Below are 27750 nucleotides of genomic sequence, written 5' to 3' on the forward strand. Positions count from 1 at the left end.
TTTGGTTTGGTTTTGGCTGTTTGGTTTTCTCTTTTCTGATTGCTCAGGGCTGTTTGGAGCAAAGCTAGAAAGTAAATACAAAAAGAAGGTTCTGTGTTCCAGACTACACTGGGTTAAGTTGGGTTGGGCTAGTTTGGATTAGCATGATTTGTTTGGGTTTGGATGATTTGTTTATATTAGGTTGAGTTTAATTTGGTTGATTTATTATAGTTTGGGTTGAGTTGGGTTGGGCTAATTTGGTTGGAATGAGTTATTTCTGTTGGGATGAGTTTGTTGGATTGGGCTGGTTTGGGCTAATTGGTTTTGGTTAGGATGATTGGTTTGGGATGAGTTGTTTGGGCTTATTTGTTTGGGATAGGATGAGTTGTTTAGGTTGGGTTGAGTTGGGCTGATTTGTTTTTATACTTTTATAAAAACAAATCGTATACTATTAGTTTTTTTTCTAATTTTAGACTTAAACAATAAAACTTACAGTATTACAATATATTGGGATATAATAAATCGTAACCCCGGTATTGGGTTATTTAAGATACCACCAAGTTCTTGCCAATACACAGCCATTAAGGTCATTTCAGAATTGGGGTACATTTCATTTTTATTTTTCAAAAACAGCCTTTAATTAATCTGTTAATTCTAATTACATTAATTTAAATGGCTGATAATTCATAATGCAACTTTATATTTAATGCATAATTTGTACACTACTAATTTTTATATATTTAACTTTAATTTGACATTAAATAATTAAATTCTTAATGGTTATAAAATAATAATGGAAACTTTGTCCCTGTTAAATTTGGGAATGGGTAAAAGACAGTTTAACAGTTTAACAGAGTTCACAGACGAGACAAATATTAATATACTTAAAATGTATCCACAAGTCTAGCAATTCTAGGCAATTTGCACAACTGTGTCAGAAGTGGGAACAACATAAAGAAGTTTAATTTCTTTAAACTTCCATTAAAATGGTTGTCCAGCAACATTTGCACCTATAGTGTATTATTGCAATACACCAGTAGTTTTAAATTTAAAAGTCAGGTTTTATCCAGCAGCTTTTACTTTTGTTTGGCAGCTGATTACAATTTAATCACTGCATCAGAATCTGCAGGACTCCACCTGCTGTTCTACAGCACCACCTACTGGACAGAATGGATACAACATGGGAAAGACTGTTATAAATTGAATACATTTACAGTATTATAAACACATTAATTATTATTTTGTCAGGCCATTAAAAATTCGAAACAAAGCATGTGTTACATCTTCTGTGGTTCTTTAATCCTTATATATGTATATATGTACAAAAATATTTACAAGACGTTTCAAATGAGAAAAAGCTTGCCATACCAAAAACAATATAGGTTTCCACAGTCATGACGATAATGACAACAATAACAAACACAAATATTAATAAGAAGAATCATATCTCTGTATGTACACAGCGAGTGTGGACCGAACAGGAGACGACACGTTACACAGAGAACAGTATAGTACGGACTGTTAAATAATTCAAGTATAAGCTGAGGTGTTAAGTGTGGTTATGTGTTTCGTATAAGAAAGGTGTAATCCTATAAACAGCTTCGACTGATAAACACACATTTACGTAAAGCTCAACTATAGTTTAACCTTTGTTAAAGCGAAGTTTACAAAGCCATGTGCGCCTACGAAATTCTACATCTGCGCTATTAGAACCGACTCTGACCCACACGACCAATCAGAAATCACAGGAACACTAATGGAAATGTATTTGTATGGGAATACTGGGAGTTTGTAATGATTTACTGAGTTTTCCCAAATAGGAAGCATTCAGAAAATCATTAAAACAGAACAGTTTGTACAGTAAAAATTACAGTACTTCTTAAACTGCTAGAAAAAAGCTGAAATGAAAGATAATCAAATTGGTTCAAACTATTAAAACATAAAAACTAAGGTAGTAAAGCCAAGGTTTAGAAAGCCTAGGCAAAATGACTTATTGATAAACAGATGATAGTCCTTTTCCTATGTCTGAGCTTTTCCTATTATCCTCCTTCTCTCCCCTTCTAAGTGGTCTGTGTCATTTCGCCAAGCCAGAAATGCCCACAGGGCACTCAAGATGCATTCGGTCAATTCTCACCTTCATCCCAAGTTACAAACTGGCTTATACAGTGTTTTACTCAAGTCTTTAGGTATGTTGTCTTTCTGTCTGAATGTACAGTACCAGTCACATTTTAAACACAAGTCTAAAGTCAAAACTGAGTTCAGCACAGCTGTTAACTGAAAGCCATTCCATGTGACTCTACCTCATAAAGCTATGTAGAAAGCTATCAGTGGTGCTACTCTGTAGAATGTAAAATATAAAATATGTTCCGGCTTGTTTAACACTTTTTTTGGCTAAATAATTCCAAATGTTTTTTTTCTTTATAATTTAGATGACTTTAGTAATAATCTACAATGCAGAACATTTAAAAATAATGAAAAAATAAACTAAAACACTGAATTAAAGTTGCGAACAAACTTTTGAACGGTACTGTATGTTGTCTTTCTGCCTGAAAGTACTGTACCAATCAAAAGTTGGGACACACCTTCTCATTCAAAGTTTTTTCTAGCTTGTTCGATTATATCTTATTTGGGTCTTTAACAAAATTATAAAACATATATAGGAACACTATAAATATATGGATTTATAGGCACCTATCAATAAGTTAATTCAGGGCTGATATTGATAACAGTACTCGATATTAGCAGGTACTATTTGTTATCGGTGCATCCCTAATATTTAAGGCATCGAAACTATAAAATAACACATATGGAATTTTGCAAGAAATTAAAAATGGTTGTCCTTTACTATCCCCTGTCCTAAACCCACCTGAGCTGGTTCAGGATGAGTTTATGATGAGTGAAGAGTAAAAGAAAAGCAGCACCAAAAAACAGCAACAAGCTCAGCACCTCTGGAACTCCTTCAAGGCTCCTTGTTGGAGAACCATTCCAGGTTCTATCTCACGAAGCTACGCCCTAGAGAGCCAAGAATGGGCAAATCAGAGCATACAGAGTTACTGTGAAGTATCTAAATTAACACTTTGCTTAACACTGTTTACTACATAATTCCATATGTATTATTTTATAGTTTTGAAACCCTACATAATAATCTACAATGAAGGAATTAATAAAAACTAAAATAACCCCTGAATGAGGAGTGGTGTGACCAAACTTATGACTTGGTACTGTATGGTAAAGGCAAAAGAGATTGAGGAAGAGTCAGCTCACAAGGAACCAGCACCATTTAAGCTGCCATTACAACATTACTGTCATTTAAAAAAAAACATTAATGGTCTTAATGGCCTTAGAAGAACCTACTGTTGCTCCAACAGAATGATCAATTTACTTTTCAGGAGGAGGAAAAAACATTCCCAACTTTTTATAAAAGTTATAGCCAATTTTTTAACATTTCTGTTGGTCTATGTTTATGAAGTTTTATTTAGACAGTAACAGTAAAAATTAGTGTTCTTTTTTTCTGTAAATTGACAGACAATGAACAAATACCACATTTCATGAAATGATTGTGAAAGTGACAGCTGTGTTTGTGAGTAGAAGGTTAAATCAGGGTTAGAACAGCTTCTGAAGCACCTTTTCTTTTCTTTTGCCTTTGTTTTCAGATTTTAAAGGTTGGTTATAGTCTGGATGAGTCTGAGCCAAACGTACCATTTCCGTCTCTTCTGTACAGGACAAGTATTTAAAAAAACAGTTCTTCCACAAAAAAAAGAAAAGCTTTTGTTTTGTTTGTGTGATAATCTTCATCAATGTGCCATTTCTGCAACCCTTCTGTCACAGGCTCAGTCTGCCAGCGAAGCAGAAGCGTCGCTGCTGATTGTACATGAAAGAGGCTACACTTTAAATTTACAGCTTTAGTCTGGTAAAAGTTCTCACATTCTCTTTCTGCGGGTGACTCCACCCACCCACCCTACGCCTCCCTACCGCACTCCAGACTGAGCACCTCAGCAGACGGACAGAGTGGGTGGACTCTGTCTCTGCTGGGTTTTCTTCAGCAGCTGGATGCGGTTGTGACAGTAGAACTTGATGGCCCTCCAGTCGCGGCGGTTGGTGACCAGCAGGGGGCACTGCTCCAGGCACCGTTCACAGTCAGCTTTAGCGGGAACACGCAGCTCCATGATGTTTCTCACCAGGTGGGACTCTACGGCCGCTCGCTCTGCTTCAGACCACGGGCGCTTCAGAACACCCCGTTTACCTGAGAGAGAGAGAGAGAGAGAAAAACAGAGTGAGTTTTGTACATGATAATTACTGTTTTTTATTCACTACTGCTTTCACTCTTTTGATTTTATTGTTGCTATTTCTATGTGTTGTTTTCGCTACTATTGTTTTAATGCTTTGCCAATATTATTAACAAATTACAAGCGAGCGAGAGAGAGAAAGAGAGAGATAAAGAGAAAGAGAGACATGAGAATAAGAGATGGGAAAGAGAAAGATGGACTGAAAAGGGATTAGAAGAAAGATAGAGAGAGATAAAGAGATAGAAAGAGCAAGAGAATGTGAATAATTGAGATAGATAGGAAAGAGAAAAAGAGAGAGATGGGAAAGAAAGAGATAGAGAGAGATAAAGAGAAAGAGAAGGAAAAAACAGAGATGAGATTAAGAGATGGGAACAAGAGAAAGATGGACTGAAAAGGAATTAGAAGAAAGAGAGAGAGAGATAAAGAGATAGAAAGAGCAAGAGAATGTGAATAATTTAGATAGATAGGAAAGAGAGAGAGATGGGAAAGAGAGAGATAGAGAGAGATAAAGAGAAAGAGAGAAAGACAGAGATGAGAATAAGAGATGGGAAAATGAGAAAGATGGACTGAAAGGGATTAGAAGAGTGATAAAGAGAGAAAGAGAGTGGGAATAACTGAGATAGATAGGAAAGAGAGAGATGGGAAAGAGAAAGAGAAGGTAAAAGAGAGAGATAGAGAGAGATAAAGAGAAAGAGAGACATGAGAATAAGAGATGGGAAAGAGAAAGATGGACTGAAAAGGGATTAGAAGAGTGATAAAGAGAGAGAGAGATAAAGAGATAGAAGGAGCAAGAGAATGTGAATAATTGAGATAGAGAGGAAAGAGAGAGAGATGGGAAAGAAAAAAAGAAGGGAAAGGGAGAGATAGAGAAAGATAAAGAGAAAGAGAGAAAGACAGAGATGAGAATAAGAGATGGGAAAAAGAGAAAGATGGACTAAAAAGGGATTAGAAGAGTGATAAAGAGAGAGAAAGAGCAAGAGAATGTGAATAATTTAGATATATAGGAAAGAGAGAGAGAGATGGGAAAGAGAGATAAAGAGAGTTTAGACAGAGAAAGAGAGCTATAAAGAAAACAAAACAAATAGACATAAGGAAAGAGGGATTACAAAGAGAAATAGAGATAGAGATAGGGAGTGAAAGAGAGAGATGAAAAGAAGAGAGAGAGAGTAAAACATGAGATCACAATTTCGTTCCACCTCATGTACCACATGTGATGCGAATGACAATAAAATCTCCTTGAATAAAAAATCTCCTTGAATGACCCTAACGTAACTATTCATCATTCCACTCTGTTAGTTTTTCCAATTAAAGGGTGAAATACTACTAAGGACCACAGAAATGACCAAATGTTTAATATACTCCTATACTTGTGAGGGTATTAGGCTCTCAAAAGTATAGCTAGACTGAAGTTCACACACACACACACACAGATACACAGACACACAGCCATGATCTGACACAGCAGAGACTCTTACTGACCAGGTTAATTATTAGACACTAATATATACACAACACCATACACACACACACACACACCTGGTTTGGGCTGTCCAGAGCTCCTCCTGCGGTTTGGGGAGAAGGGAGAGGAGTTCATCTTCCTGGGACGAGGGGGTTTGTTGTTCATGGTGGTCTTTTTGGTTAAGTCAGTGGGAGATTCTTCATCCTTCATATCTTTCAGATCTCCATCCGATTCCTCTGATAAAGAGTCTGCAGAGTTCCCTGACATCACTGCAGAGATTTAATACAGAGCATAAAGGGTTATTATTTACTATCCACTGTAAAATGTAGTATAACACTAATATACTGACATTAGACAATTATGTAATAATTTCTAAGGTTTTGCGGTTTTTATCTGTTGTACATAGTTTCTTGTGAGTCAGTGTTCTCACTGTACATTTCCTCTTTATTTGGGGATAAAAAAGGGTTTATTCAAATTAATTAGATTCAAATTAAATTCAATTTAATGTTACATCCTTATTTATTTATTTTTTACTTATTTAAGTAGGGAAATAATGTCTGGATCTGACAATAGATAGAAAATTTCAGAAAAAAAAAAGTAAAGAAATAAACACACACACACACTCACCATCCAACTCCAAGCAAATGTGATTGAGGCTCATGCCCCGAAACAGAACACCATCCCTCTCCCCACACAGGACAACTCGCCCAATCAGTCCCATCAGCCCTGGATCCTGACCAATGGTAGCGCAACTTTGGGTCACATGGTACTCCTTCTGTAGGAAGGTCTCTAGCCGCTGTGTGGCAGCTCCACGATGCCCCTCCTCCTCCCCTTCACTCAGCAGCAGCAGTTGGGTCAGAATAGCCACCTGCCTGCGAACACGCGTCTGCGTTAGCGCCCGCGGGTGACGGGTACCGCTGGATTTGGCCAAACTCCGCAGCAGGTCCGTACCCCTCAGGGGAGTGGCGGGGGAATGGTACGGCCGGGCAAAAACATAGGGGTTCTGAGGGTCCACTCCAACTCCGGGCCGCGTCTGCAGGAGAAGTTCCAGGCAGGCCTCTGAGTGGGGGGGCAGGATGAGGGGCTGAACACGACCTCTCTTGCCCTGGACCCCAACACGTGGCAGGTGGGGCAGCACTAGTCGCTCAAAGGGAGACAGTGACGCCTCTAGTGGGGTCAGCGCTGGTGGGGCACCGGGAGGCACTGGAATGGGGCACTGTGGGGTAACTCGGGACTGGTACTCAGAGATTGTGAGTTTGGACACCTCACACTCACGACGGCGGTTGTAGAGGATGAGCAGAGCCAGGCTGGAGTGGCAGAGCAGACGCCAGGCTTCAGCAGACTGAGGGGAGCGGGAGAGAGAGATGAAGGCAGAGTGCTGGAGGCGCCGCAGATACAGGACCAGGGAAGAGAGAGAGGACAGGAGGGGCAGCATGTGGGGCCGTCGAGAACTGAGAGAGAGAGAGAGAGAGAGAGAAGAAGAGAGGCAAAGAAAATTAAATATAATACTTCTAGTGGCACTTCATTTCTTGCAAATCCTTTTATACCACCTTTTGCTGTCAGTCTTACAACCATTATAATAATGCCATTGTTATGCCATTAATATTGTTTATTGCAATTATACTGTCTGAACATATATACAGTTCTGTGCACTTATATAATATCTTGGTCAGTTAGTGTTGATTACAAAATAGACAAAAGTTTACAGATCTTTTGTTTCTACTGAATGTTTAAAGCTATTATGTATTATGTATGTATGTATGGAAAAACTTTAACATTTATTTTGAAGCAATAATACATTCTCAAAATGAATACACAATTTTGATTCTATTTTATGGCCATATTAATCACTCCTAAAAAATATTTTTAAATATATATATTCCTAAAAATAGTCAAAATAATGCAGGTTTCACACAGCTAACAGAAACAGTCCGGGCTCTCACCTGGACAGGTCGCTCTTGTCCTCTGCTCCACTGTCGTCCTCCCTTTCCTCATCATCATCCTCTTCCTCATTTGGCAGCTCTGGCTCTGCCTCCTTCACCGGTGGTGTGAACACTGGCACAGGAACGGGCTCCTCTTTGGGCTTCTCCGCTATATCTACCTCTTCTTTCTCTTTCTTCACTTTGCGCCCCACCTTTCTGGGTGGAGTTGAAGGGGTGGGCGGGCTCCTCTTTAGCACAGACACAGGAACCCCTCCCCTGCGGGGTGGGGTGACTGGCTGAGGGGCGGGGCTCTTGCGGGAGGGGCTGGAGAGGGCCGGGCTCCTTCTGGCTGGAGAAGTGGAAGAAGGAGCTGGCGAATGCTGTGTTTGAACAGCAGCAACTGATTGACCAGGTAATTCTTTATGGCAGCGGTGGTGTGCAGGTGAAGAAGATGAAAAGGAGGAAGAGGATGAAGATGAAGGCAGGGAGGCGTGCAGGTGTGGCAGGTGGGCGGAGCTGTGTGCACGCTCCATGGCAGCACGTACTTCATGCTGATGGGCGTGATGTTTCTCCAGGTGGCGGTGCAGTGAGCGATAGTGTCGTCCGCAATAAACACAGCACTGTTTCTGCACCATGATGCTAACGCCTCTACCTGCCACTACGCTAACGGCACCTCCTGCCACTCCAGCTGGCACAGGAGACTTAAACACTGGCTTAGAGGGGGCAGCAGGCTGTGGAGGGGAAGAGGGGAGAGAACGGGGCAGTGTAGGGGGACGTCCTGGAGGACGCTGAGGCGTCTTTTTCTTAGCGTTAGCCATGGAAGATGACACTGGTGGTTTGCGTTTTTTGCGACGTCGAGGAGCTGGGTTGCGTGTTTCGCCATTAGCATCATCCGATTCGTGGTCTGAGTCACTGCCGTCAGAGTGAGAGACGGGGGATGATGAGGGAGAGAGGGACCAAGATGGCGTGACGTAATCTGACAGAGCAACCGGCCCAGAGTCCTCCTCCTAAAGAGAGTGAACATGGAATTATTGATGAATGTGCACCAGAGGTGTCAATAAAAGAACAATAAATACTTAGTTACCTTACACTTAAGTAGACAATTTGGTTGCCTATATTTTACTGGAATTATTATTTTACGGCTGACTTTTTACTTTTAGTCCTCGTCTTTTTCAATTATCTGAACTTTTTACTCCTTACATTTTAAAAACAGCCTTGTTACTCCTATTTCACTTCAGCTGGTTTTCATTCCAGCTTCTCATCGTTCACTAAAACCCCTATCCAGATAAATCTCTCCATCCAGAAAGAGTGAATCTGATTGTGATTGGATGAGAAGTATAAACATATACCATTCCAAAACCTTATTGGTTTATACAATCTATCACACCTGCACACTTCACGCCCCCCCCACACTCCAGCAAGAACATAGCAGACGTATGTAGCCACAAGATAACAACTCAGAACTTATACAGGTGTAGGCATTCCCAAGTTGTTACATACTGCTACTCCAATTACGCATCTTTGCTAATTTGTTAATCGATTATTGCATTTAAAAAACGTATTATTTGGGGATATTATTTGCCTTGGTACTGGCATTACAATGCTTAGATCTGTTCTCCCATGCACTAAAAGTAGATTCTGTTAATCTAAACTGTTTGTATTAACCTCCCTCCTTTTTTGGTCTGCTATAATTTTAAGCTGTTTTTTAATAAGAGGAGTGAATGTTCATAAAGAGGTGTAGCCATAACTTTACCTTCTTAACGTTCTCGTGGTCTGAGTGGCAATCAAAGCCAGCAGGTGGCACCGTCCCGTGAAAACCCTGCAAAGGAGTAGGACAAGTTTTCTTTATACTCTGGTCAATTATTTACCTCCGAACATCACAGTAATCACTCTGTACATACACACCCATGCACACATACTCACGTGTACAAACACACACACACACACACACACACACACACAATGCACTGACTGATGTAATATGTAATGTCATATAATTAACCCAGAAACATTAACACTGCTTAGGACTAAGTAATGTTTGGACTGTTTGAAGGGTTAAACATAAACTGACCACAATCAAGATATGATATATATAATTTGAATGATATACTGTCCCAGAAATAATTGTGATAAGCAATATCATTGTAATTTCTAAGATCATTCCATACAACAACAACAACACCAACAACAATAATTATAATAATATATTTGCATAAGAATGTCACCCAAGAAAGCACAATAGGCAATCTCAAGGTCAAATCACCCATATATTGTACGATACTGTATAATAAATCATTGAAATTTTAATATTAAGCCGAACCTGTTATTCGATGCCTTTGCAAGACGACATATATAACTGTATTTATATAACAAACACTTGTTTGGGCTAAATAACTTTTTTGGCTAAAAAAGTGTAAATATAATTATATATATTCAATATAAGTACTTTTATATAAAATGTATTAGCCATTTACTAATACAATATTCAAATAATGTTCTAACCACACACAGTTTACACAGTCACAGTGAATGAGAAGCATTCTGCTTGTTTTGTTATATCTGATAACAGCATGCTTTTATTTACCTGTTTCTATACCTGTCACAATCTACTGATCACCAGTTGCTAAGCAACAACATTTGCTTTAATGTAAGCTGTTGGAATTATTTTATTTTGCCAAAGAAATGTAAAGTAATTCCAAATTAAACTTAAAATTAAAACTTAAAATTAAAAAATTAAAGTTTTGGTTTCATCTTTTATTGATTCTGATTAATAAACATATAGCAACCACTTCACTCTTCACACTATTGTAAGTTATTTCTTTCTGAGTGCTTTCATTAATAAAGATATCAGATCACATGATCACGTCATAAGATAACTAGTAAACTCCCAAACTAGTAACTAGTAACGAGTTTCTCCCAAACTAGAGAAATTGTTGACATGTGACATATGATTTATGTGATTTATATGTCGAATGGGCTCAATTGTTTATCAATATGTTTTATTTAAAATAAAATTTAAAATATAAGAATTGAAATGAATTGATCGCAGTTAATTTTACTAAAGCCGATATCACCATGGTTACACTCACCAAGGCGTTCTCCCCCCACTCCGTCAAACTGTAGTCCACGGTGATCTCTTCGCCCTTAGTGATGTCGCGGATCGCTATGACGACCAGCCGCACTTGATTGCCACAGTGCACTTCTCTAATGCGGCAGTTTGGAGGAGGGGGGTACAGGACCGGGGCTCTGCCACTGCTGGAGCCTTCCTCTGCCATCTCACCAGAACTGAGAGAGAGAGAAAGAGAGCGAGAGAGAGAGAGACAGAGAATGAGAGATATTAGTATGCAAACAGGTACAACTGCTAACCTTTACAATGTATGAACACCTGATTCGAGGTGTTTCAGTTTAGTTAAAGCTGTGTGGATCTAAAACATTTTTACTGTGAATCTGATTGGATGGCATGATCTCTGATCACTAGAAGGTCTGACTGTTTGCATAGATAAAAAACTACAATACTGCACTTTTGTGTTTTATACGAACAAAAAAGTTAAAAATGATAAAGCTGATGGATATCCTGAAATCAATGTGAAACAAAATGTTCAGCACTCATGCAATATTTTTTTTCCAAGAATAAGAAGCAGCTTGGTGTAAGCGTTCTACCTCACATTACCTCACTGTACCTCACTCTACTTCGCTTCACCACACTCTACACCTCACTTTTCCCCACTGTACCTTGCTCTATCTCCATGTACATCTCCCTCTACCTCACTTTGCCTCACCCTACACCTTGTTCTACTTTACTCTGCCTCACTCTGCCTCCAGTCTTCAGATTGGTGTTATTTAAGGTTTTGTATCACAGCTATTTTGTTCTGTGACTTGTGAAAACTCAAATCACATCAATGAAAAAAATATGATTTATCGTACAGTCCTCAATAGTAAGGGCGATTTTGTCAGCCAAATAATTTCCTTAAGCCAGATTTAGATTGCTGTCATCTAAATTACAAGCTATTTTATTGTAAACGCAAGAGAAACATAAACAAACAGATGATAGATATTTATGTTTGTATGGTTATTCTGTATTTTACCTTCACTTGGGTTCACTCTGTACAAGCTCACTATAAATAAAGTGAACTCAGCAGAACAGGCCATATATAGGTGCAGCAGCATAATGTTCAAACACCGAACATTAACTTCATCATCACCTCAACTCTGCAGTACCATAAAAACACTATGAAATCTGTATATAGAACATCTACACAATTCTATCATTGTATCTATTACATGCTAAATATATACACACAAACACATACACACGTTGCACTATGACTAAACACAAACACACACACACACAATCACACGTATACACATACCACCTGCACAAATACACACTGCAACACACACTCAGGCAGAGCTATACAGACACACATTCCATCACTGGACCAAAGATAATAAACACATTGCAATAAACACACACTGCCTGCATTCCAGTAATCCCCCACCTCTACACACTCCCCCTTCCCCACCCCCACCCTCGACTCTCTCTCTCTCTCTCTCTCTACACACACACACACACTCATATGCACACACACATATTCACATATCTCCCCAACCACACAAACAAGTATCCGCTATCTCCCCCAACCTCACACACACATAAACATAGACACACATGCATAAATACCCCCACACACAAACAGTATCTCGTCTGCTCGAACCTCACTCACATACACACACACACACACACACACACACAATCGGAACAAACACACAAACACACTCACCAGGTTTGAGAAGAAGATTCTGGGGTATGGTGTGGCCCTTCGGCAGAAGATCTATGTTTGCTCTTTGTACCTTCCTGACCATCAGCTAAAACACACAAAACAAAAATACAATAAAAATACATGTCAGTGTTACCTGAATGGCTATATGTATATATGTATATACATATACATGCATTATATGCCTTATACATTATATAATGTTTGTACAGTCAGTGGTTTAGCTCTTCCCCCAATACCTGTATATATAATTTATATCATATACTGTATTCAATCAGTGGTTTAGCTTCTTCCCCCAAAGACTGTATAGATCATATACATCCCATACTATATACAGTCAGTGGTTTAGCTCCTCCTCCAATAACTGTATAGATCAAATACATCATATACGGTATACAAAAAATGACTATATAGGTTATATACCAATTACAACCTGCGGTTTAGCTCCTCCCCCCAAATACTGTATATATTAGCGGTTTAGCTCCTTCTCCAATGACAGTAAAGATCATATACATTATATTTACAGGTTCAGCTTATCCCTACCAAAAACTGTATGGATTACGAATATCACATATAATGCCAGTAGGCCTCCCCGTAATGATTGTATAAATAATTTACATCATACAGTCAGTGGTTTAGCTCCTCCCCCAAATGACTGCATAGCTCATAAATATCATATTTACAGTCAGTGGTTTAGTGTTTTCCTTAATGAATGTATAAATTATAAATATCACATACATAACCTGTAGTAATCATATACATATGTTAATACAGCTTGTGGGTTTTTTGTCACAGTAGAGCTCCACTCTGATGCTGCCCTTTTTTTTTAAATACGTTTTAAAAAAATAATTGTTTTATTATATATTTGTAAATATGTATTTATTTTCAGAATTTAAATCAATTTAACATTTAGAAGTTTGATTGTTCGTTATCTCTACCTCTCATGCTATCTCTCAAACAAACATATAATGCAATCATCTTCTATATGCATACAAAATACCTGATATAATCTTGCAATTGATGGAAACACTAATTACACAAAACACACACACAAACTCCTCACCAGGTCCGTAGCTGTGCTCTGACATGCTCTCCTCATCGTCCTCTGTGGCAAAAACTCTATCACACACCTTCACTGGTGTGCCTTTCCTTTTCCTTCCACAGCCACGTCTGTAAAACACACACAAACACACACAATCATTTTATCAATTTGCCAGACCTTACTCCACCAACAGCACATGAGATAAATGACGTCACAGAGGGTCATTAATAAACCTGTAATCACCACAATCAATCAATGAAAATCACAGCCCAAATCAATCCATAACCCCTCCCCCTTTCACACAATTGGTTGGAAACTGGGTTGCCAGGTCTGGCTACATTATAAACCTTTTTGGAAAGAGGACAGTCTAGTCCATCATCTGCAAACACTATTGTTTATTTTTAATGCACTTCAGCACTTTTATAAAGAAAATAAACATTCAAACACTGTGACTACTGTGGTAACAGTCCACATTTGCTTGGCACTGATTGAGCGCATAACAATGTGAACTTTCCGTAAAGCTTTGGGAGAGCCCATTAAAATGTGCTGAGTGGTTATTTAATTAGGTATTCTTAAATTTTAACTACCAGAATGATTTCAAGACACTTAATTAAGCATTCGTATACATTTTAAGGTAGTTTATTCTCCATATACTGCTGTGTTCTCACATTTTCACAAAACAGTACAACATAAACATGCATTGCCTTCCAGTGTATTGAGAAAGGAGTATCTGTAGCGAAACATTTTTAAGCCACTAATAAAATGAAAATATAGTAATACAGTGAAAATGTATTAGCAATAATCAGACATTGGAATAAAAAAATCCAAAATAAATAAAAAACCTCAAAAATAACTAGTTTTATTTATTTTTTAATCCACCAGCTGTCTAAAAAATATAACTAATGTTTGCATTTTTTGTTCCAATAAGGCTTATACCCGCACACAGATACCAAACTGATACTGTATTGGCCAACCTCTTCTTCCTCAGAAGCAATTGAGAATGCTTAATTAAATAAATGAAAGCATGAAGATGTCTCCAGTCTTATGGTTACAGATGTGTACTGTATGTGTTTGAGTGTGTGTGAGTGTATGTGTTTATGTGCATGTGTGACTGACATATTCATTGAGCTGTGATAAGACTTAGTCTTGCCGACTGGATATTGATCTAGCCGACCCTCCATCTGGATCTGAGCAAGTGTGTGTGTGTGTGTGTGTGTGTGTGTGTGTGTTTGTGTGTGTGTGTGTGTGTGAGAGCGCACGTGAGCACACAGGCGCATTTATGTGTCCAATTTCGATGCAGTAGTTTAGACCAGCAGCATCTTCATCAAGCACTACCAATGACTGGCATATGCCTATTGGTAAATACTGACTAAGAACAACACATAACACCCATCACTGCAATTTGAGAGAGAGGAGAAATTGCGGTGAGGGAGAGTTAGAGAGAAAGAGAGAGGAAAAGAGAGAGAGAGAGAGAGAGAGAGAGAGAGAGAGAGAGAGAGAGAGAGAGAGAGAGAGAGAGAGCATTTGTGTCATATGCTGGTTTAATTGCTTTCCAAGGTGTGAGCATGAGTGTGTGTGTGTATGTGTAAGCTTTATCTACTAGACAGAATTTTCAGGCCTAGCCCTGAGTGGCTCCATGTGTGAATATAGAAGAAAAACAGACTGCTGGCTATGAATTTATGTCTGTCATTTAATCTCAAAGTCTCTCTGCATCATTCTCTCTCTTCAGTCTCTCCCTCTCACTCCTTTTACACAGACTCTCACTTCTCCATCTCTTTTTCTCTAATATCAGGTCTCCCAATTCTCTCCTCACATATGTACTACTCTCGCTAAGAAACGTATCTTAAACTTAAACTTATCTCTCTTTCTTCCTTTTTCTCCCTCCATTCACTGTTTCAATCTCATTCTATATCCATTTTGTACTTTATCTCCCTTACCTCATCTCATATTCAGTTTTTTAACCTATCTCTCTATTAACTCTCTTGATCTGACTCTATCCACTATTATCTCTCGTCTCTTTCTCAAGTTTATTCTCTCCCTGCTCTTATTTCTTCTTTTTACTCCCACTCTCAACTCTATCCTCATTTCTCTCTCCTCTCTTTATCAAGTTTGCTCTCTCTCCCTATACTTATTTCTTCTCCCAGTTTCTCAATCTCAATCAATTCTTATTTCTCATTTAATTTATCAAGCTCACTCTACTTTCATTCCTCTCTCTCTCCATTAATTTTCTCAATCTGCCTCTATCCTATTTTTTCTCTCCTATTTTTCTCAAGCTCACTCTGTCCCCATTTCTCACACTTCTCTTTATCAAACTTCCTCAATTTGACTATCTTCAAATCATTCTCATCTTTTTCTCAATCTCAATTCTCAATTCTTCTCCCCCTTTATCAATCTCACTCTATTCCCATTTCTCACCCTGTCTCCCTAACCTCATCTCTCATTCAGTTTCTCAAGCAACAGTAATTTCTCTCTTCCTTTTCCTCTCCATTCATTTTCTCAAGCTCACTCTATCTTTTTCTATTCTTATTTCTCCTCCCACTTTCTCAATCTCACTCTATCCCCATTTCTCACTTCATCTCTCTTCTTACTTTTCAATCTCTCTCCATCCCAATATCTCACTCTATCTCTCCCCTTACTTTCTCATGCTCATCTTATCTCTCTGCCACTCCTCAGCCCTCCCCTATTCTCCTGTTTTCGATCTCACTTTTTCTTTTCACATTTCTCCCTCTCCTTTTGACATACACTATAAGGACCCAAGTACTGGGACACCTGCTCATTTACTCTGGTTGAGATTCTAAACTCAAAAAACACATACTAAAACACATACTTTTTCTTTCTACTCCTGCACCCGTTCACTATATCTATATCTGTATATCTGTTTCTCTCTTCTGTGTCCTGTTTTTCTCTTTCCCTCTCTCTTTCTTTATCTCTCTCTCTTTATCTCTCTCTCTCTCTCTCTCTCACACACACACACACTCCTTTCTTTTAACCCCCAATCACCAACACACACATGCACAAACACACAAACAAGTGTATCCTGAACACACACATGTGCAGGCACATATGCACAAGGACATATGCGTCCACACACACAGACACACACACACACACACACACACACACCTCCTGTATCAGCCCACATGTGTACACATGTACACACACACACACACACATACACACACACCATCCCCCACTTAGACTCACATGCAAGTGCAAACACACACACACACACAGCACTCCCTTTTAAAGCTCTCATGCACGCACACACATCGACTCTCACACACACAAACACTAACTCTCTCTCTCACACACACACACACACACACACAAATATTCTCTCTTCAGCCAAGCTCACATGCACGCACACACACACTCACACACACACCCCTCCCCTCCCCCATCTCTCCAGCTCACATGCGCACACACGCACACAAACACACACAAGCTCACTCAAGCACACACACATACACACACTCACACACACACACACACATACACACACTCACTCAAGCACACACACACACACACACACTCTCTCTCTCTCTCTCTCTCAAATAACCAAGCCCAGAGTCTCATATTCTCTTGGTCTCCACACACACACACACACACACACATACAGTCTGCACCAAATACTCTACAGCTTACTCTTTCTCTCACACACACACTTCATCATACTTCATTTCCATAACACATATGCAGTGTTTCTCTCTCTCTCTCTCTCTCTCTCTCTCTCTCACACACACACACTTTCTGCAGCCCTCCTCCTCAAACATATAACATATCCGCCTACACACACACACTCTCTCTTTCTCACACACACACACACACACACACACACACACACACACACACTCTTCCTCTTTCATAAACAAAGTAGATGCATAAACACTCCCTCTCTCCGTTCCTCTGTCTGATGCACTCTCTCTCCCACAATCTCTTACTCTTTCTCTTCTATGTCTCTGTCTCTCTCTTCTTTTTCACTATGCTTCTCTGCCTCACTCTCCTTATTGCTCCTCTTTCACAATGCCTCTCTGCCCTTTTCCGATCTCTCACTCTCTCCTATTAAACTGTCTCTCTCACCTCTTTCTCTGTCTTGCTCTTATTTCTCAATCCCTGTCTTCTTTTTCTATACCTCTCTTTGTCTCTCACTCACTTTTTCTCTCTCTCCTCTTTCTGTCTTTTTTCTCCTCTTTTTCTCTCCTATCTCTTGCTGACCTCTTCCTTTACATCTCCTTATTCTCTCTCTTTATCTCATTTCTCTCTGGTTTTCTCCCTCACTTTCGGTCTACAACTTAGTCTCCTATTTCTTTTTTCCTTTTTCTTCTTTCCCCCCTCTCTCCATTTCTCTCTCTCCTCTTACACTCTTATCTCTCTCCTTTCTTCTCTTTTTCTATATCCCTCTCTCTATTTTCTCCATGCCCGACTTCTCTTCCTCTAAGCTTTTACCTTTCTCCTCTGTCTCACTCTTCTTGTCTGTCCCCCTCTTCTATTTCTCAATGCCTCTGTGCTGCCTATCTCTCTCACTTTTTCTATCCATTTCTGTCTGTCTGTCTATCCATCTTTGTCTCTAAGTCCTCTTTCTAAACCCCCTCTGTCTGTCATCCTCCCTGCTTTCTGTATGTCTGTCTCTCTTCTGTCTCCCAACCTCCCTATCTTTCTCTTTCTCCATCTATTCCTAATTATTTCTCTTTGTCTCTCTCTCCTAGTCTTTCTTTACCCACTATATCTAATTATACTCTGTATTTCTCTCTCTCACTATCTCAGTCTCCCCCTCTCCATTTCTCCCCCTCTCTCTTAATTTCTCTCTCTCTCTCTCCCTCTCTCTCTCTTACACACACACAACATCCGAACAGACACTCACACACAAACACACACATACACACACACCCTCCCTTTTCTCTGCCTCTAAAGCACAAACACACTCACCCTCCCCTTCTGTATGAGCCACTAGAACAAACACACACACACACACACACACACACATACACACAAACACACACACACACACTCTTTCTCTAACACACACAGAATGCACCTCTCTGTTTCCAAGGCACACACTCACACACACACACTCTCACACACACACTCTCACACACACACTCTCACACACACACACTCTCACACACACACACTCTCACACACACACACTCTCACACACACTCTCACACACACTCCCTCCCCTTCTTTTTCAGTTTCAAACCTGCAAGCATGCGCACATGCGCACACGCACACACTCTCTCTCTCACACACACACACACAAGCATTCGTTCAGAAACACACAGACACACAACTCACACTGACACACACATGCACACTCAGAGACCCACACACACACAAACACACACACTTACACTGACACACACTTCCTCACCATTTTTCCTCCTCTCACGCACACACACACACACACACCCTCCCTTTCTGTTGCTCCCTCTCCCTCACCCTCTCTCTCTCTCACACACACACCCTCCCTTTGCTGTTCCTCTCACACACACACACACACACACACAGACACACACACACACTCTACCCTTTGCCTTGCTCTCACACACCCTCCCTCCTCACTTGCTCTCCCTCTTAAATTCTCTCTCTCTCTGCCTCACACACACACGCACACAATCTCTCTCACACACACACACACACACCCTCCCCTTCTCTTTTTTCATCACACACACTCTCTCCTTCTCTCTCTTAAACAGACATACACTTATTCTTCCTCTTATAAATCTGTCAATCTAAAACTAATTCTTACCCGTTAACAGACATTATTCGCTTCACAAACACACAAACACACACACCTGCAACACACCACTACCAGAATGCTGACCCGTTCACTACGGAGGGTCCACTGTGAAAATAATCACCTCTTATCCTACTTTTAATCTGACCAGTGTTCTGTTTCTCTCTTCAGGAGAACCATCCTGAAACACACACACACACACACACATATGCACTTGTTCTTATACCATGTCAGAACCTGGATTTATACATACGCAAATGTTTGTGGACACCCCTTCTAATAAATTCTAATGTATTTGGCAACTTTCACCCATTGCTGACACATATGTGCAAATGCACACACACAGCTTGATCAGTCCCAGCAGGAAAAAAGTACTGCCAACAGAATAAGACTACCTGGGGCAGATAAATTAAACATGAACCTGTTGACACCATACCCCATTTCAGGTGTTTGCTAGCACTGAGCTGTGTCCATCACAACATCCCGACCTCATTTACACTCTTGCCAAAGAATGCAATCAAATCTTCATCTTATGTTACTTATGCATCTAGTAGAAAGTCTTCCCTGCTAGTTTTATTAACTAGTTTTATTTCAACAAACGCAAGATAAACTCTATTTAACCCCTTGATTTTAGAGAAAGGAATGAGTGTGCAGGTGTCCCAATTCTTTAAACCCTTGATTTTAGAGAAAGAACTGAATGTGCAAGTGTCCCAATAGTTTTGTCCACATAGAAAATACATGTCCTATGTGCAATAAATATGTGACTACCTTGTATTTGTATCACATACAATATGTATGCCTACAAGACATATAGTATGTATATGTCCAAGAGTTTTAATATGTATATAATATGTAAATACTGAATGACACCACACCCATATACACTTTATATAAACATAGCACTGTATATGTATGGACATGCATATATGCATAGAGTCTATACATAATTACAATATGTGCCGCAAGTTCGTGAGTCTTAAGGTCTTCTGTGCATAATTGCACTTATACATGTATATGTCTATTGATAGCATTTCCCATTTGTATTTTACACACTGGTGATCCAAAACATTAAGACCACTTATTGAAGGTCTGGGATGTCTGACATACATACTCACATACACATACTCTGTTATAAGTGGTCTCAATGTTTTGGATCATCAGTGTGTAAAATACAAACGGGAAATGGGACTAAGTGAGCAGCTGGTTCTTGTAGTCAATGTGTTAGATGTAGGAGAATTGATCAGGTGTGAAGATGGATCAAAATGTTATTAGCAGATAACCGCGTCAGTGCATCTTCAAAACAACAACAAGTCTTTTAGGATGAACACTAGTCAGCTGTGCTTAAAGCATTAGAGTAAAGTAAAAATGTTTGCTAAGTCTTTAACATTATTTGGATGGCAAGGTGCACATCTACCAGTGGGAGGCACTGGATCCACATTAGATCCTCTGTGGCGAAACCACAACTGACAGCAGTTAAAGGACTGGATGCTAACATATTGGTACCAGATACCATGGGGCACCTTTAAAGAGCTTGTATAGTAAGCTGGTGTATATACAAGAACATCACAATACTAGACTGGTGGTCTTAATGTTTTGGCTCATCTGTGTATATGTAATTACCTATAAGTAATAGGTAATAAGTAATATAAGCATCTATGTTATAAACCAACTTAATAACAATGTCACGTTAGTGTTACATGCATAAGCAGCTTTATGTAATAATATGCTCCTTTTATATTACATAGGTGTTACCAAAAATATATGTCCTATATGTATTACATATTTCTAATCAAATATGTAATAAGCTCCATATGTATTACATATATGAAACAAAAACTACATCTAATTGTGGTACTTTCTGTGTATAACATATGTGAAATTGCCTGTATGTAATATGTCCCATGTGCATTTTATACTGTATGTGTACAAATCTATGTTAGAATATATCCCATAATGTCAGACATGTGCATGCACCTAAATGTAAAAAAATCCCATATTTTGTACTACTTGTAAGCCTCTGTGTAATATGTTTCATATGTATTACACATGTATCCATATATATTATATGTTACATACATATTACACCTATTTGTTTCACACATGTGTAATCACCCATATGTAATATATTTCATATGTGTCACATGCAAGTAGATATATGCATTGATAAAATGTCCCATATACAGTTCTGCAAACAAATAAGAGACCACTTCAGTTTCTGAATCAGTTTGTCTAATTTTGCAATTTTTAAGTTTATGTTTGAGTAAAATGAACATTGTTGTTTTATTCTATAAACTACAGAAAACATTTCTCCCAAATTCCAAATAAAAATATTTAGAGCATTTATTTGCAGAAATAATAAATGGCTGAAACAGCAAAAAAATGCAGAGCTTTCAAATCTCAAATAATGCAAAGAAAACAAGCTCATATACATGAAGTTTTAAAAGTTCAGAAATCAACATTAGGTGGAATAACCCTGGTTTTTAATCACAGTTTTTATGCATCTCAGCATCCTCCTCCACCAGTCTTACACACTGCTTTTGGATAACTTTATGCCACTCCTGATGCAAAAATTCAAGTAGTTGAGCTTGGTTTGATGGCTTGTGATTATCCATCTTCCTCTTGGTTCTATTTTAGAGGTTTTCAATGTGGTTAAATGAAAGAAACTCACAATTTTAAGTGGTCTGTTCATTCTTTCCAGAGCTGTATGCTATAGATGTATAAGTAGAGTGTAATAGTATGACCCTATAGGTACTATAAATAAATAGATACATAAAAGTACTTCCATAATTCCATATGTATATCTTTCACATATACATTACTTTTGTGTAGAACACATACCTGCTGTGCACTGTGGACGTGTGTGCTACCTCTATGCCAGGCACATATTACATGTGTATGCATCTGTAAGCAATATATACTACATGTGTCACATGTGTAGGGCCCTATATATAATCTGTCACATATTGTATGTATTACATATGTGTAAGTACCTATTTGTAACAGTATGCCCCATATGTATTCTCTAGCTGTAAGGACTTATATGTTTTACAAATGATAATACTCACATGAAGGAACCTATACCTCCCATATGTATTCTATATATGTGCAAGTCAAAAACATTTATCTTGAAACACAATAACACACACACACACACACACACACACACACACACACACACTACCTGTTCATCCAGCTTTCTTTCAGCTATACACAAAGAACAAACTAACATAGACAAATACACACTCACACACAAACAGACACACACTCATTCCTCCCTCATACATTATACTTCACCTACACACAGTTCTCTCCCCTTGGTTACGTATAAACACACACACACACACACACCACACACACACACATCTGTTTCACCCCCCAACCACACACATAAACAAACACTCCCTCCCCCAATCAGTCTCACTCACACACACACACATATGCACACACACACACCTCCTCTTCTCTTTGCCACCTAATACACATTCCCGCTATCATTCTCTTCAACACACAACTACACACACACACACACAAACCAGTGTCCTTCACAGTCAAATTTAATCAGATTTAAATACTCATTCTGTTTAGTAACACACATCACACACACACTTTACCTTTAATACCTTTAACAGACACACACATCTCAATTTTATCATTCTCATTAAAGACACACACACACACTATTACTCCAGTTCACTATTTCTCTCTCTCTCTCTCACACACACACACACACACACACACACACAACCCCTCCTCTCTTTTAAACAAGCTCACACACCCCTCCTCTCTCTCTCTCACACACTCACACACACTCTCTCTCACATACACACACACACACACACACTATACTGTTCTCTCCAAACCACTCACACACACCACCCCCTCCCAACCCCACTCGTTCACACACACACACTGTCCTCTCTTTCAAACACACACACTGTCTTTCCACACAGCACACACACACCCCTCCCTTTCACACACACACATACACACACACTGTCTTTGTCACGCACACACTCACTCTCCCCGCCCTCTCTCCCTCCCTTCTGCGCACACATACACACACACACACACTCTCTCTCTCACACACTAGCACACACACAAGCACACACTAGGGCGCACACACTCTCTCTCTCACACACTCACACACACACACACAGTACTTGTTTCTTTCTCTCACGCTCTCTTCTCTCTGTCTCTCTCTCACACACACAGATGCTGTGATGGTGTTTTAAAGTTAAAGGGATGGAAAGTCTGCCTGTCAGTGTCTCTCTCACACACACACTCACACACACACGCATCACATACACACGCACTCACACACACACACTCTCACACACACACACTCACACACACACGCATCACATACACACGCACTCACACACACACACTCTCACACACACACACTCACACACACACGCACTCACTCACTCACACACACTCACGCAATCTTACATACACACGCACTCACTCACTCACACACACACACCCTCACGTACACACACACGCACGCTCACACACACCCTCACATACACACACGCACGCTCACGCGCACCCACGCGCACACTCTAACACGCACCTGATTTTTTTTTTCATTTTCATTTTCAAGCTTAAATAAGAACTGACTAGCACTAACCAATTAAAAAAATAAATATATGAAACATATTAAATAACGGTGCACTATTTCACAATAGCTAGCTACCTAGCTGAACAGGTGGCTGATAGTTACATAGTAAGTTGGTTCTAGTTCTAATCTTAAAGCTACTATTATTATTATAGTATAACACACTGAGATACGGTAATAACAGGGCTGTGTATTCGCAAGAACATGGTGATACACATCGTTTAGGCTTCATTCAATAAATCTCAATATATTGATATATCGTGTGATACTGTAATATATTGAGATTTAATTTTAGAATTGTTTAGAATTGTTAGAGAAATGACCTGTCACAGCATAATATACACAGTAGTTAGCTATCATCTTTACACAATCGGGGAAAATGTAAATTTGACTTAAAATTTTCATTGAACTAAATACAATCAGAACAGTTGGATCTAATCAAGTGGGAATTGGGTTAATTAAACACAAAAACACTAAACTAAACGAACCTCTTCTGACACCAATTTTTCATAGCTAAGCAAACTAGGTTAATGCACAGTTTTAATAATTAAAAATCCATATTAACCCACGTTATTAAGGATAAATACAGTATTGATAGAAAGAAAAACGAAAAAAAAGATAGAATACAATATTACTGTTTTCTGACACCCCTATCTAACCTAAATACACAATATAACAACTTTTATCCATTTTTTTTACCTCAGAAAGTGTCTATTAGCTAAGCGGCTAAAAGTGGCCGTTATTTTATCTGACCGCACGCGCTGCGAAGTTGACTTTTTTGGTGGCTAACAGGTTAAGCTGACGCTTAGTTAACTAACTAACCAGCTCATATTTTAGCAGGTTTAAGTTTTTCCCGATTGTTTTTCTTTAGCCGGTTCTCTCACCCCCGTGGCGGCGGCGGTTTGCCGCCCTCTCCGTCGCTGTCCAGCGTCGGGGGCTCTCGGTAGTCGAACAGGGAACGGGCGGTCTCCGACATCAGGCTCTCTCTCACGGACCGCCGCTGCTGCCGCTCTCCCGCCCGCCTCGCGCTTCTCCTCAATATAGGCGCAGGTTAGTCTGGACTGTACCAATCCGCTGCTCCGGAGGGGGGGGGTGTAGAGTATTTAATTTGATTCTACTTTCCTACATTAATATATAAATAAATACTGAAGTCATACAGACTATAAAGGAACACATAAGGAATCATGTAGTAAATTTAAAAGTGTTAAAAAACCCAAAATACTCTAAATTAGTTTTTCAGGGGGTCCTGGGGTAAGTTTCTCTTTTATGGGGGTGCTCTGTGATTTTATTCCTGTCCAGAACGATTATATACGTGTATTTCTCAGATGTCCTCTGAGAAAATTACAGGTTGAATTAACTCCGTGGTCCTCTGGCAATTTTGGTCCCGTCCGGATGCACATCTCTGAGATTTGTCTCCTCGTGTTTATTAAAATATCTATTTGTCCACTGCCACGCACCGTAATTACACTTTGGGCGCACATTTCCACAGAGATCCACGTAAAACACAACAGCGAATGGAAATGGAGCTACTGAACGCGATGTCATGTGACCTAAAAAGCCAAGAAACTCACTGGTCCTCCTGTTTTTTCAATTGCAGTCCGGATACAAGAGTTTTATCACAGTGTAAAATATTTTTCACAGACATCCACCTGAGAAACGTATACTGTCCTGATAAGGCTTTGGTCTTCTTTTCTGGGGCAGTTCTGATGAGACCCAGTTTCATCACAACAATTTTGAATGTCTTTGCAGTGATTGCATTTGAGTTTCAAAGTTCTTAAAATGTTTCGAACTGACTGACCATCATTTCTTAAAGTCATTTTTTGTCTTTAATTAGTATATACAGTATATACAATATATACTGTAAAATTGTAAAAAGAAATGCAATAAAAATTAAATAAACTTAAAATTAAATAAAATGAATAAACATATTTAGACAATGTAATGAAGAAATTTTCTTATAGATGTATTTGATTAGACATTTTTTATTTGTAATTTGAGAATACTAGAGCTGTTAATGTGAACTAATGTTATACTACCCTGATAGCAAGGAACATTCAGTTGCATTACATCATTTAATGTTAATGATGGAAAGACAACCTTGAGCTCCTCTACACTCACAATTTATATATATTAATAATTATTATTTAATAGTCCCGTTCTATACTACAAGACCAACAATATGTACATATTTAATGTAATTAAAGTTCAATACAAACAGTACATATAAAACCATAACATTGAATCAAAGATGGAAAAATCAATTTTGACTCAACATACTTTTGCTATCTGGGTAACATTTTAAGATTCAAGATTCTTATTATTGACTTATGTTTAGTAAAAACAGGCAGTTTCACTGTTCAATGAAATTAATACTTTGCCAACTACTGTCTCCACTGAGACAAGAAACACAGAATAAACGATGACTTAAGTTAAAGATTATAGACAATATTACGCTAGAGACACAATTAAAACTAAGGACTTTAGTTCAAGTTAAATCATGTCATTGGGTGTAACTTTCTCTGGCAATTAATATAAAAATAATAATTAATTAAAAAAATGTATTTCAGACAACAAACTCACAAAAACTTTCGTTTTTATGACGTGTTAAATGTTTTCGATAAACAGACAAACTAAATAATTTGTTTTATGTCTATAATTAGTTTTACTTACAAAGTGACAGCACCCCCCTCTCTGAATGGTCTCTCCCACTGCTACAGTGTGTATGAAGGGAGGGGGAGTGGCTGGCTCTGTTTCCAAGCAAAGTTGATTACAGTATATTCAATATATTTTATATAGTAGATTAAATAAATTTTTTAAAGTATATTTTATACAGTAAACCGTATATTTTGTCGATTTTTAGTTACTACATTATTTGAGCACAATAGCTGTCCTTCATATTGTGTCCAAAGTCCATGATGAATGGACGCTGATAACAGAGAACATTGAATGAACGCATTTATTTGGTTGCATTACATCTTTTAAAGTTGATGATGGAAAAACAACCTTTAAATCAACATTTATTTACTGAACATTTATTAACATTAATTATTTAATTTAACATTGCTAGTGTAAAAATTATGATATTAAATCAACGTGCATTTAAAAGGTTAAATGGTTGGACTGAGCTCTTCTACAGTCAAAGTTAATGCTTTTAGACAAAAAAGTGTTCCTAAAACATTATTATTATTATTATTATTATTATTATTATTACAACAATGTCCCCATTCTGCACTACAGGAACACAATACAAGCTATAAGAATAAAATACAAACAAAATATACAGTACATATTTAATGTAAGCAAAGTTTAGTACAATCCAAACATATAAAACCATAACATTGAATCAATGTTGAATCAACGTAAAATGATATGCACAGATTACAAATCAGTTCTGACTTCAGAGATAAATGTTGTTTCGATGCATTAGCTATTAAAAATCAATGTTGATTCAACGTCCTTTTTATCTGGAACAGAAGTGCTCCAAATTATTTCAGAATAAAACCTTTCGTCATTAAATTTAACTTTTAAAAGTTAAACAGGATTTTCATTGTCCTGTAAAGCTGCCATTTTGGATATACCAGTTACTACTTTTTCACTAGCAACAATATTAACCTCTGGAAGTTATTTAACTATTAAAACTATATAGTGTGATTTCTTTGCAATGTTTATGTTTATGGAAGAGCATTTAATGAACTGTATACACTGCAAACATCTAAATCTTAGCAAGTGAAATAATCTAATTTCATTGTTTTCTCTTATAAGAATTGCTGTCTCACTAAGCATTGTGTTAGTTAGGTCTGTCACGATAAGATTTTTTTGTGGACGATACATTGTCTCAGAAATGATTGCGCTACACATTTTTTTGTAATTTTAAGACTATTAAATGCCACTGAAATAATGAGAACAGAATAGCATAAAAAAAGCAA

At 38.5% G+C, this 27750-nt stretch overlaps 1 protein-coding gene across 1 annotated transcript; it reads right to left on the bottom strand.

Moving 5' to 3' along the window:
• Positions 1–1256: 1256 nt before the first annotated feature.
• On the bottom strand, positions 1257–24844 carry si:dkey-117m1.4 (uncharacterized). Its single transcript, XM_022685952.2, has 9 exons — positions 24709–24844; positions 13488–13594; positions 12428–12512; positions 10736–10931; positions 9400–9465; positions 7668–8653; positions 6352–7175; positions 5802–5993; positions 1257–4222 (listed from the first exon to the last, which is right to left on the bottom strand). The coding sequence occupies exons 1-9, from the start codon at positions 24798–24800 to the stop codon at positions 3972–3974; spliced, it is 2799 nt and encodes a 932-aa protein (XP_022541673.2). The 5' UTR covers positions 24801–24844; the 3' UTR covers positions 1257–3971.
• Between the last annotated feature and the right edge of the window lie 2906 nt (positions 24845–27750).

This window comes from Astyanax mexicanus, chromosome 7 (assembly GCF_023375975.1).
Source record: "Astyanax mexicanus isolate ESR-SI-001 chromosome 7, AstMex3_surface, whole genome shotgun sequence".
NCBI classification, from domain to species: Eukaryota; Metazoa; Chordata; class Actinopteri; order Characiformes; family Acestrorhamphidae; genus Astyanax; species Astyanax mexicanus.

Bases quoted from the DNA above. Each gene is read 5' to 3' on its own strand.
- si:dkey-117m1.4 (XM_022685952.2), bottom strand. From the start codon at position 24,800: ATGTCGGAGACCGCCCGTTCCCTGTTCGACTACCGAGAGCCCCCGACG. The intron at 13,595-24,708 runs GTGAGAGAACCG...TGTGTTTTACAG, and splicing joins AAACCGCCGCCGCCACGGGG to ACGTGGCTGTGGAAGGAAAA. The intron at 9,466-10,735 runs GTGAGTGTAACC...ACTCCTTTGCAG, and splicing joins AGTGGGGGGAGAACGCCTTG to GGTTTTCACGGGACGGTGCC.